General features: G+C 41.6%; 1 protein-coding gene across 1 annotated transcript; it reads right to left on the reverse strand.

Annotated features, from left to right (window-relative positions):
• Window positions 1-5,247: 5,247 nt before the first annotated feature.
• Window positions 5,248-12,827, reverse strand: ythdf3 (YTH N6-methyladenosine RNA binding protein F3). The gene is made up of 5 exons (XM_062441710.1): window positions 12,298-12,827; window positions 11,861-11,885; window positions 11,497-11,576; window positions 9,473-11,179; window positions 5,248-6,300 (listed from the first exon to the last, which is right to left on the reverse strand). Exons 1-5 carry the CDS (start codon window positions 12,319-12,321, stop codon window positions 6,277-6,279), a joined length of 1,860 nt encoding a protein of 619 aa, XP_062297694.1. The 5' UTR covers window positions 12,322-12,827; the 3' UTR covers window positions 5,248-6,276.
• Between the last annotated feature and the right edge of the window lie 324 nt (window positions 12,828-13,151).

Consider the following 13,151-nt stretch of genomic DNA (forward strand, 5'->3'; position numbering starts at 1 on the left):
CAAGGCCAACACATATGTCTGTGTATTTTTTTTTTTGTTGCAGATTTCTCCTCTGCTCTTCTCCTGTGACATCTGTATGACCTGAACATGAGCAGCAGCCTTGTTCTGTGGATCAGGAAGTTCCTGAGAGAGAGGCCCCAATGAATTTGTATTAATAACACTTTCTCTGACTGCCTTGTTTTGAACTCCGGCGCTTCACAGGGGTTCATTATATCTCCCTTCCTGTTCTCCATATATACAAATGAGGTAAACTACAACAGCATAGACCACTCACTCATACAGTATACCTGCAAGATATCAATAGCCCTGCGAATAATCGTTGATAATAAACTCACCTTTCAGACAAATGCAGACTACATTTACAAAAAGGCAATGCAGCGGCTCTCTCCTCAATCCCAGAAAACTCACCCAGATCACAGTCTGCAGGTCCTCACTGAGAGTGTGCTCTCCTTTAACATCTTCTCCTGGTGTGGAAAACTTCCAGTTAGACACAGGAACAAGCTGACCCAGGTGATCACCCGGGCCAGTAAGATCATTGGACATAAACAATTGCAAATGAAAAACCATCAGCCCATAAACAGAAAGGCAACAAAGGTCTGTAATGGCCCCCCTCACTCATCATTCCAGCTATTGCCATCTGGCAGGTGACTACTGCTCCTGCAAATGTATTTTATGTATTATTGGTTTACTTTACTGTCTGTTTTACACAGTGTGAAGAATGCTGAAGGCAAGTTTCTGTTTCATGTCATGTAAAATAATGTCTCCATATTTTATGTCTCATGTGGCTCTGGTGTCAGCTTTCCAACATTTAAAAAATGACCCTGATCATTAGGGTTATCAAACGTTTTAAACTTAAAATTTAGCCTGAGTTACAAACTTAGTGTGGGGTTTGAAAGAAGTGAACAAAGCAATGTGGATCTAATGAAAGATCCTTTTTAGTTTCATCTTGGGAAATGTAGGATCCAGACTATTGGAACTTGACACAAACTTGGGACAACAAGTAAGAATATCTCAGCCTCTGCTGCTATAATTTTGACCAGCCTTTTTTTTTTTTTTTTTTTTTTTTTAATCTGTCTCATGAATCTCCTAACTTTATAAAAGTTTAATACTAAATTGCTGACATGCCCCTTTCATTTTACATTTGTTTGCCATGTGGTGTGAGATAAATGCCAAAGGGAAAATTCAATAGTTTTGGATAACTTCCTGTTCAAAACCTAAAGATAAATCATATAATGTGTCAGGGAGAAAACATCAGTTTGACAATACCTTAATGTGAGGAGGAAAACATAAAATATCAACTTTTTAGAGCAATTCATAGAAGTATACCATAAGATTAAGTCAGTTTCCTTTTTATGGTTGGTGCCTCCCTGTGGCCATTAGGGACAATAGCATCTCTGCTGTTGAAATAAGCTACATAACTACTCTTCAAACTTTTATTTATTTATGTAAAGACACAATGCTAATAAAAAATATATAAATGCGATATAAATACAACCATAAGGATCTGCTCAAATCCAAATGTAATCTCTTTGATTATTATGTGCCCTATTCAACACCCCAATTAACAGAATTACAAAAAAATACTGACAAAAATGTTAGATTGCAAATCTCTCATTTCTCCTTCATTGTATGCAGAACAATGAAGTCTTTCTAGCTCAGATTTACATCCTATCATTGTGTTCGGCAAAATGCTCAGCCTCTACTTTCAGTTCACAGATAATGATATAACCATGGCAACAGAGACACCTTGGAAAAGGGCAGGAGGAAAACTTAGACATTACTGTCAGTCAAAACCCCATTTAAAAAAATAAAATAAAATTGTGCTGATTATTTCATCTGACTTGCTGAGTAACATCTTGAGACTTCAATATAGCTTTGAATGTAGGAGTCAGAGCATATACCTATTAATTCTAACTGTTGGTACACTCATTTCTTTTATTTTCCCTCACTTACCCAACCTTTCACTAGCCCTGTCAAACACTACTAATCAGAAAGGCAGCCACATAAATTCAGAGTAATGTCAGGTTCCTCTGATCAACTGAGTGTCAGTTTACATAGTCATCAATAGGACTAATGCTCTGAGAGGACACTTATTGAGTGACATGCCATGGCCCAGAGTGCAAAAACCTTCAAAACATCGAGGAAGTGCCAACCCTGAGACTTGCCCTAACCTTGCCTTGAGCCATGTGATGATGAGTCTTCACTGTGACTGAAACTTCAAAGGCATTTCAGCTCGCTAAGCAGAGGATGCTCCTTCTGTCTCATCTTCACTCCATTGAATCCCTCTCCAGAAGGACATCTTGATAGTTTGAAAAAAGGAAGAAAAAAAAAAAGTTTGCTTGGCACAGCTTCGAACACAGCAGGTAAGGGGGAAATGAACTGCTGGTGACATTAAAGGCATTAACCAGTTAGTTTGATCCTTGAAGGTAAAACATGACAAGCCATTGAAATTAAAAGAAAGGAGGGAGTCGGATTCTATCTTCCTTTTTAATTCTAATGTCTAAAAGCACAACAGCGTGCACTATTCATGACACAGTAAGAGACCTCAGAGTAAATGTTATCTCACTTTTCATCAATTCAATGAATCAACATGACATCTAAGGTCTTTATTGAAATCAGCTTTTTGCATATTTGAGGATTGTACACATCTCAGGACCATTAGACACAACTAGTAATGGTAAGGGCATTGTTAGGCGAATAAATGGCAAGTTCCCTGCTTAGTTTGTCTGTTGTGTTCACAGACAAATGAAGGCAGGAAGAGTGTGGTCTTTTCAAAGGCTGCCTGCAAAAAACCTGATGGATGCACAAATTAACACACAGAGGAGAGAAGTTGCAATCGAAAGCCTCCAATGTTATAATTACAGCTCTTTCTTCCTCCTTGACAAACATAAAGGGGGATTTTTCTCTCACCAGCTCACATCCTCTTTCTCCCTCTCTTCTCTCCACCTCTCACTGCACAGCTTGGCGAGCTGGCGAGCTGGCGTTAATTGCTCCAAAAAAGCTGTGGAAGCACAACAAGTGTTTCTCATCCTGGTATAATTGTGTCTGTAGGAGTTGGAGGGCTTGAGAAGAAAGAGGGCTTTGGTGCTTAAAGGAAAGGCTTTGTAGAAAGGCTTGGGAGCTGAGACCCTCTGAAAGAACCTGATATGAGGGCGCTCTCTGGTGGACAGACAGAGAAAGAGTTTATTCAACCACAGGATGAAATTAATATGTACATAGATTATGAATAGTAAACAAATTCATGCATATAATGGTGTCCTCGACATTTTCTATGGCAACTTCCATCATCCTAAATGCAAAATATTACGCAATGTATTTCAGTCTTTATAGAGCAGCATGTGGATGTACTAATGACACCTAATTTATCTTGTAAATAATCCTACCTAAATTACCTTGTGAATTAAGAAAACATAATACAAACCATGTGCAATACATTGCCACATATTGTACCTTGTGTAGGCAACTCTAATGTATGTAATGACATGAGGGGATTAAAATGACCACTTATGAGGTCCTTGGTCTGTAAAACCTGCAATTAAAGTGACTTTTTCATTCATTTGATTGTGAATTAATATGTTTTGTTGTTATTTCTTCTCTTAAAGGCACAACATATCTCACTCTCTATTGCTATTACATACTATAAGATATCCATCTGCCATCAGAGACAGCTAAACTTACTAAAGAACCTTACTTGTGTGCAGTGATAGTATCACAATCTAATTTAGTAGTTTCAGTGGTCTTTCCACCCTAACCGAAGCCTAATTCTAGGCAAAAACCCTTCTAATCTTTTGACATTAATGGGTGATAATTAAAATTCCTTCTATTTGGTCTCTGCCTGGTTAGAGAAGAGAGTATGTGATTAAAAACAGCAAACAGGAAATGCCACGCATGCTGTCATCACATTTTTATTTCAAGATAATGACAGACAGATTCTTGTTGGGGGGGGGGGGGGGGGGGGGAAACAAAACAAAAACCCTTCAGTTGTATGTTTTTGGAACATTTTTTAAATATAAGTTAAAACGAAGGTAATGAATGAACACATTTATAAAATAAATTCTTGTTAAGTGGCACACAGAATTGGCCTTAAAAACAGCTGCTGCTCATTAAGGCATTTAATGAGGGACCTGTAAAATACTAGTGTTAAAAGGTCCAATCTGTATTTATAAATATATTCACATTCTGTTTGTAACTGAGGAGGGTTGACTTAAATGGTTACAATTGGTTACAAACTGTATGCGTAAGTGCAGTATATTTCTTACTCTTTACAACCATTATGGATGTAAACAAACCAAATTCAACAAAAAGCACATTAGATGAAGTATTAAAGGTGTGTTTATCAGTGTAGATGTAATAAAAAGTTAATTTTGATGTATTGGTTACTCTTCTGTTTAGAAGTGGATCATGGTTTATGCATTAAAAGCTGACCATACAAACATCAACTGCCCAGATTTAATGACTGCTTCTCATACAGGATGCTGAGTCTGAATCAGTCCAGAGATGCAACACAACTTATATCAGGTTTTTTTTTAGCCAGGTAAGTGACATTGTTTCACCTTAATATTTCTTCAGATATTCTTGTGCAAATTTGAACTTTGATTGGATGTATTGAAAGTACTGATCTGCTCTGGTATTAAGGTGCCACACCGAGTCTATCAGTGTGATGCTGTAGTTAATCCTGTCATCGATGGTCCAGTGCTCATGTGTCCCAACTCACAGCAAAGGTTTAGCGTGGACAGGAGAGGTCCCATAAATAGTCCATTCTTTACCCCAATACAGGTAAGTGTGCACTCCAACATTTGTTGTCCTACCATATAGTTAAATTGTGATGTTAAATAACTCTTACAGCTGCAAAGAATGGCTCCCACTGGCAAATGTTGACATGGTGTCAGCTTATGGTCTTCTTTCTGTATACCTTTGTGATTTTAAGGCCACTCTATCGTCTCAAGACACTTCAATCTTCCCTCCCAGCATCAATGATCATGCCATCTTTTCACACACGTTTAAAGCCCACTCTCATGATAAATGCCCACATGAAAAAGCGAGTTTCAGCTATGTACACTAGTTTATTTATAAACAAATATGCAAATATATAGTAAAGTGCGGATGTGCTTCTGCAGTAGGAGGAGCATTTGGTATTTTCTGATCACTGAGTGCATGTGATACTGTGGTATGGTGCTTAGAAAGAATGCATAAAAAGGGTGGACACATTTTGTGGCAAATGAGTAAAAATAAAACACAGAAACAAGGTTTGCGCTAAACATGGGTAATTTTTATTTAGCTAGTGAGTTACCTAGAGGAGAAAACCGTCACATCCTTACAGTTGATGTCTTGCCGTTTTGGGGGAATCCCAGCCAAGCCAAGCAGGCAGGACGATTTGGGGATTCTCCCCAAAAGGGCTAAGAGTTGTTGAGGACAGACAGTCTGATTAAGCCTGAGGTACGGTAGAGTACATCAACATCAGAGCAAAGACAGTCACCCACAGGGCCCACGTAGGCCACCACTAGTTCTACCAGAGCAGCAGGTTTCTCCTCAGACAAATGCACTTCAGAATGACAGAATCACAAGAGGAAAAAAACAAAAAAACAAAAACAAAATGTGCGCTAGCCGACACTTGCCAGCCTGCTGCATAACTGTAATCTTATGGTACACGAAAACAGACGCAGAAACGAAGGGAACAGGTAAAGGGAGGAGACGTCCTGTGATTGGCATGATTGTGGCTGTTTCCCAATTAATTTGTCCCACCTGTCAATCATCCACAGCCTCTGTCTGAGGAGGATCAGATGGCTGAATACAGATTCAAGTTAAAGATTAATTTATACATATCTTTAATTCTCTTCAAGCGCCATGGAGCTCACCAATATCCCAAACATTTGAGGCTTTTTAAAAAAAATTTAAAAAAAGGAAAAAGAAATTACAAATAAGCCTAGTGAAATCTTCTGACTACTCTGGTTAGTCAGTTAGTTGCTCACAAACAAAATTAAAGAAGAAGAAGAACAGAGTTAGAGAGTTAAGGGTACTGGTAGACTGAAAGTGCTTTCAAGACAGAGTTTTCAAAGTGGGTTACGTTCGTTTTCTCGTGAGACAGGAACACAGGGTTTTGATGCACCAGTCAACGGATACGGATGAGTCCATCTATTGTCATGTTCAAGTGTTCAGATACATTGTTGTCTTCAGCGGAAAGATTGTGAGAGCCTTTCCTCCTTGTGGTTAGGCAAATTTTATTTTAAGGTCCTATGTCATTAGTGTTGCAGTTCTAGCAGAGAGCTTGCTTGAAGGTTACTGTTTATTTCTATTGCGCTCCTGGCAAGAGAGAGGAGACAAAAAAAGAGAGAATCAGTGGATAGAGTCAGGAGAGCAACAAGGGACAGACACAAAACATAAAATACAGCCAAAAAGCTAAATGTCAAAGCTGCACCTGTGTTAAAGCCAACCATTGAGTGCTTGACAGCTTATAGAGAGGAAATCCAAGATGAACCTTTCTTAGACTTTTGCTGATAGTTCATATTCTATACTGTCAACAGATCATGATGCATTTAATGTCTAAGGTGAAGTTGGGAGACCTGAAGGTACCAATCTGCTACAAAATCCTGATTACATCATTGTTGTACACAGTGTTGATCAAAACCCATTTATGAAGGCAATTGTACTTCATATGAATAGATTTATTGTGCTAATCTGCATTCATACCCTTTGGCACCATTACCCTGAATGTATTAACTGTATCCATTGTGAGTGAATTTACATGTGTTCTTTGAATTATACATGAGGGAAATATCATTTTTAAGAACCAAGACTAGTGATTAATTTATGGCATCAGTCAATTTGGGATTAATGAACAATTTTATCAATCTGTACAATTTGTACAAGGAGTACATTGGGTGTCTCAGAAGAGTGATTTAATGTCATAATGTGCTCAAAGTAAATGTGTTCAAAGGAAACTGAATATAAAAGTGTCTCTGTCAATTTTGGCTATTTGAGATTTCAAACCAAGCAGCTGTTCAGAGGTCTAAAAACCAAATGCTCTTTTCAGGTCATGTGTTGTTCCATTTTTCAGACACCAATGTAAAAAAAAAAAGCGATACTGCAGTTTGACTTCCTATTTCTTATCCTCTGTGGAAAATATTGGTTTCTATACACAGTTTCAGTGACAAACACTTGAAACTCTGACGACAGTAAAACCAAATGTTACAGAATCAACTAGTATGTTGTCTTAAACACTGTATTCCACTAATAAGATTTATTTTGCTTTCCTTAAAGGCTAAAAATCTCACAAAAATCCTCCTTAAATCTTTTCTCTCCATACAGGGCTTGTCAGGATTGGATTTACACTACACTGGCAAGAACATAAATCAACAGTTTAAGTCAGGATACTCTGTTTAGATTTAAATAATAAGAGAGAGATGGAGCAGGAGACTATGCACTGTAAGAAAAACAGGAATGAGTTTCGTATACCTGAGGTACGCACTTGCCAAACTGTTCGGCTGTGTTTACACTTGAGGCATGGAGACTGTAGCCACTACATTCAGCTTGTAGTAATAAGTCTCACTTACCCGCAGATAAACACATGACTGGCACAATGCATACTCAACAGAACACAAGTTTTCACAACACACCACAAAAATATCAAATATTCACAGGTGTGTCGTGGATCAGGAAAAAGAAACAAGCTGTTCAACAGTCTGTTTATCATTAAAGATGGAGTCAAATCCCAAATAAAAAACCCAGGGATCGTCATGATTTGATCTGATGCCACTGACTAGACTTTCTGGCTCACCATTTTTCACGTGGGACAAAGTCCTGTTTGAGGACTGGGTGTCTGTGTCAGTGGTCTGGGAAAAGCCCTGTGAGACCCTGGCCCCCAGTGTAACTCTATCCCCAGCTGTGGGGCCAGAAGCTCTCCACAATATTCAGTCTATACAAGAAGACCCTTTGACTCAGCACAGTTGGGGGTCATATGACTTTAAATTACAAGATTAAAATATAAACTGGCAGCACAATTCACTTTAATTTAAATATATCTACCTGAATTGATATCTGCTCTGATTTTTAGGTAACAAAGTATGCAAAAATTAACTACATCTTTACTGGTGTGATACAGCTGTAACCATTACAGCAAATTCTTCCCAACATGCCACAAGTTTCCTTGTTACAATATATCCAGACAGTGAGGGGTGTAGGGGGGCTCACTTCTATGTATTAATTGCCAAATTAGTGATGCTAATAAAATCCTGCAACAACATTTAGATCCAAAGTTATCTTGGGGATGGTGTTAGTGCACAGGTAACTGTGCTGGTCTGACACCTCTCAAAGTTCGGGAAGGACAGGCCAAACAATAGAGAACAATTAACCTTGTCAGGGGAAGGAGGGTGAGGCCTCAGCTGGGCCGAGCCTGTCATGTAGGAGGTCAGGGCTACAAAAGCAGCACAGCGCAACGCCTGCACGACGCAGGATGAAACAGGCTTTCTACTGACAGGTTGTTTTTCAGAAGCCTGAAAACATTGACTTGAAATATTTATGAGAAAGTAACCCAGCGCATATTAACAAGGTCAGCAGCGAGGAGTCAATACAGCATCAATGGAGCACCACCAGTGGGGGAGTGGGAGAAAAGGAAAGAGCGGGTCATGGGAGTTTTCTAAACGCAATTAGATTAGCATACTGGTGAATCTAAGAATGAGTGCAGCAGAATGCTAGCAATGATAACATGTTATTCACTCCCTAGCTGCTGTTTTTCCACAGCAGTAGCATCCCACAGAGCTTTTACTACTTAGACTAAACATTTGTGGTACACCACTGTTATTACCACTGCAACATATTTTAGTTTCCCCGCTGAGGGTGCAAGCTCACTGTGTGTGCGCACAGTAATCGTGCATTTTTATCATTCGTTTTGCTCGGAAACGTTTCGGAATCAACCCTTTAGAACATCTAAGGCAAACTGTACCAGCTCTGAAGCACATTGCAGCCAGTCTGCAGGCCGAGGGCTTATGTTGTTAAAGACTAATAAAGCATGAGGAGCCTGTGGAGAGCGGAGAGGCTTGGTGTTCAAAGGGAGATCAGAGCCTACATCTGCCTTTGTCTGAAAGAAGGAATGCCAGGAATTTGGGCTATTTCAGGAAACCTCTATGCATCCAACTCCACTTGGGCAGATCATCGCAATCTCCACATCACAACATGGCTGATGAGGAATCAGTTTCCTGAACCTGCTTATGAGTAATGATGCCGTGTCAATCTGCTGACTGGCCTCTGGGAACTTCCATTTACACCAGACTGTTCATTCAGTTACAGCATGTCACAACCTCTGTCCAAGAGCAGGTGGAACAAGATCAGCTGATTACAGTCTGACTACAGCCTGTAGCAGTGACTCAGTGAAAGTTAACCTCCCTTTGAATTAAAGGGTAGCTAAACTGAACCGTCTCATGCATACAAACAAGCTATTTACAGAGGACAGAGCTCTTTGTATGTGTGTTTATCTCACCTTCCTCAGAGCCTCCTCCTCTTCCTGACGTTTCTCATAATGTGCAAAGTCATCAAAGATTGAGGTGGTATGCTTGTAAGTGGCGATAATTTTAAGCACTTGTTTGGCCTTCTCCAGAGGCACTTCCTGAGTGTCCCTGGAGTTGGTCACTGGCTTGTTGTCATTGTTCTCCAGCCGGATGTGTCGCAGCTGGTTGTTGGGCACATCTTTGATGAAAACCCACTTCACTTCAAACTTGCCCTTCCACTTGTCCTGAGACCAGACCCCTGCATAGGCATTGTAGTCCACCGGTGAGCGCATCTCGGCCACGCCACAGAAGTGCCCACTGCCGTTGACGCTGAACAACAGGTACAAGGGCCCCTTGCTGCCCAGTGAGCGGTAGGCACCGTCCAGGCGCTTGTTGCCGTGTTCTGTGCTGCACCAGATAGAGTACTTGATTGAGCGGTGGATGTCATCTTCAGAATAGCTCTTGATAATGAAAACACGTCCGTTTTTCAAGTTCCAGTCAAAGTCTTTGGGGTTGTAGTTGTTGAGGGCACGGAGTTTCTCCAGCACAGGATGCACTTCTCCAGAGCAAGGGGAGGCACTCATTGGGACTCCCCCGCCCAGACCGAAGCCCTCACCCCGGTTCCTGGGAGCCACCCAGCGGTTGGGAGGCGGGCCAGGCTGCTGGGGTTGCTGCTGATGAAGGGGCTGTGGGGGGCCAGGTTGAGAGGTGAGATGCAGGTGGGGAGGGCCAGGAGGGAGGGCCTGAGGATGTTGGGGGGAGTGGAGAGACTGAAGCTGGAAGGGCTGGTGTTGGTGTTGATGTTGATGTTGATGTTGGTGTTGGTGTTGGTGTTGGTGTTGGTGCTGGTGCTGGTGTTGAGCCTGAGGGGGCAAAGGGTTCTGCAGTAAGGCCTGGGGCTGAGCTAGGAGAGGCTGCTGCACCAGAGGCTGCGGGGGCATCATAGTCTGAGCTAATGGGGGCTTGTTCAGAGAGCCCTTATCGTCCCAAGTACCAATGTTCATATTGTGCTTTATGGGGGGTGGGGGAATGGTGACACCTCCCCCCATCCCCATGTTGGCTTTGGGTTTGACCTTGGGCTGTGGCTTGGCCGGCTTCTTGGCAATGGCTGCCCAGGAGGCAGGTTTAGGTGCGGATGAGCTGACAGGCGGAGGAAGGTTATTGGCTGCCATACTGCTCATACCTGCTGTGCCCCCTAAGGGCGAGCCCACGGTTTTGGTGACAGCTGCCACCATGTCCGTACCCAGTTTTAACCCCGCCATACCCTGCTCGATGCTGTTCAGCACTGGGACCTTACTGAGCTGGGTGTCACTTCCAAAACCCGCCTGTCCGTCCGTGATGGCCCGACCCAGCGAGCTGGGGGCGTACCCATAGCTGTTACTGTATACTGAGCTCTGCGTGGACTGACCCTGAGAGACACTGGTACCCCAAGTGGAAAAGTCTGCATTTCCAGGAAAGAAGTTGAAGCCATGCTGGCCGAGGAAGGGAGGAGTGTTCCCCAGGGCACCCGGCTGGCTAAACACGCCATCAGGGATGAAGTGAGGCTCACCATTGCTCATCTGTCCATAGGTAGTTAGGTAGGGCATAGGAGGGTCTCCTGCTGTGGACCAAGCAGCCTCTCCCAGAGAGTAAGGGAAACCAATGGATGGAGCATAGTAGCTGGGCATGTAGGGATCAGACATTGGTGGATAGCTGTTACTCTGTATGGAATAGAGAGGCAACCAGTTAATGTTAATGATTTGAGCAATAAACATTTACAACAACTTTACATTATAAACTGTGAAAATAAGTTGTGTACAGAGCCCAATATAGGGACATCTGAACTCTTTAGGCACAAACTAGAAAAGCTTAAGCAAACAGGAATGACAATATTCATATTTTATATGGTTGACCTTAAATATGCAACTAATTCACCCATATTCTGAGGTTATAAGATGAGTACTTGTCACAGCATAGTAGCCAGTACTAGGTTGTAGCCTTAAAACAATATGGGCAGGCCATTATTTGGTATACATACCTGATTTGTCTGACCGCTTAGGTAAGGCTCAAAATCATCATCATTCACACCATCCTTTTGATGCATTGATCCGTTTTGCACTATGAGTGAAAAGAGAGGTCATTAAAGCATCATATGTACTGTATGTGTTCCCCCAAATATGTCTGCTGGTAACAATTGTGTTTTTTGTCATAGGTATGTAGAGGTGAAAGCTAAAACATGACAAGATCTCAGTCAAAACAAAGGATTAATTAGTCAGTATATCAGCAATGCTAACATATTGTAAATAAGCTGCAGTTTAACAGCAATATCACTAAAGATCCTGATAACAACCTACTACATTACTATACCATTTATATTTACATATCACTCTTAAAAACCTTACCTTTATTTCCTTGTCCTTTAGGTCTCTGAAATAATGGGTAGGAAAAAAGAGATGATACTAGTCAGATCACGACAGAAAAACAAGAAACACACACACACATAATCATAGAGCAGGCTGTAACCTATACATGGATAAATATAACAGTCGTGTAACCCCAGGCTGCGGCCATCAGCCCGGATGTTAACATTTACAGGTTGCTTGGTGTTATTGACCGGATGTCAAACGCTTTGGCATCCAGTAAACGGTGCCGCATTGGCAACCGGCTACAACCAGAGTCGGTCGGCCTACATTACAGCTAATAGCTATCACATATCAAAGACTTTTTTAGCCTGTTTGATCATCTGGCATGCCGACCGCATCAAACTGTTGTCGGCAAAGTTTCATTTCGCCGCACGGCCGGCTAATTTATAGCACCGATCAAGTGTCAATACGCGAACCTGATCGACTGTGGTCGCAGACATCCTCCAGGAGCCGAAACTGATCGCTGTTTAGTGAGACTGTCCACGGCTTCCCCCTGCCTCTCTCTCTCTCTCTCTGTGCACTTGGGTGCTTTCCTGGCTCGTCTCTCGGGTTGTCCAATCAGTCGGTGAACGCTACGAGGCTTTGCTCCCCAGGCTCAGACCTGACGACGATCGGCTGCTTCTGCTGCTTACAAACGGCGACTTTGTGTTATGTGGAGAAGGCGTCTATTAATGCGTCCGATCCGGTCCTCACAGATCGTCTTTTATCAGTCAAATCTAAAAACGGACTAGTGTCTTACTGGAATATCCCTTACCATACTCCACAATGGCGGATAGGCTTTTTTACTCCCGCTTCCGTTCCGTCCTGCTGCTCCGTGACCTTCCGCCTGTGACGCTCTGAGTCATGTTACAGACTGACACTTCACATGACAGTCACACACAGCAAGCTCCCTGCTGCTCCATAGATATGTTTCATGTTATGGTATATTAGCCAAGATGAGATTTAAAATAACATGCTGTGTATATCATACAACTATTTTATTTAAAAAAAAAAAAAAAAAAGAAATGTAATACCATTTTCAGATTTTAAAAAATGGCCAGCCTACTTTTCAGCTCTTTATTAATGAATTTAAACAATATAGCACTAATTTGTTTTAATGTTAAAAACAGGGGCGATTCTAGGATCAGACCATTAGGGGGGCCCAGCTCCCAATGAGAATTTGACATACAATGCCCTGCAAGTGTTCAAACCCCTTTGCTAAATAATTCATTTCACAGGATAATGTACATTACATCAATACATAGTGGAGTGGTTTACTATAATGTATAAT

The sequence above is a fragment of the Scomber scombrus genome, chromosome 20, assembly GCF_963691925.1.
Source record: "Scomber scombrus chromosome 20, fScoSco1.1, whole genome shotgun sequence".
NCBI lineage: Eukaryota > Metazoa > Chordata > Actinopteri > Scombriformes > Scombridae > Scomber > Scomber scombrus.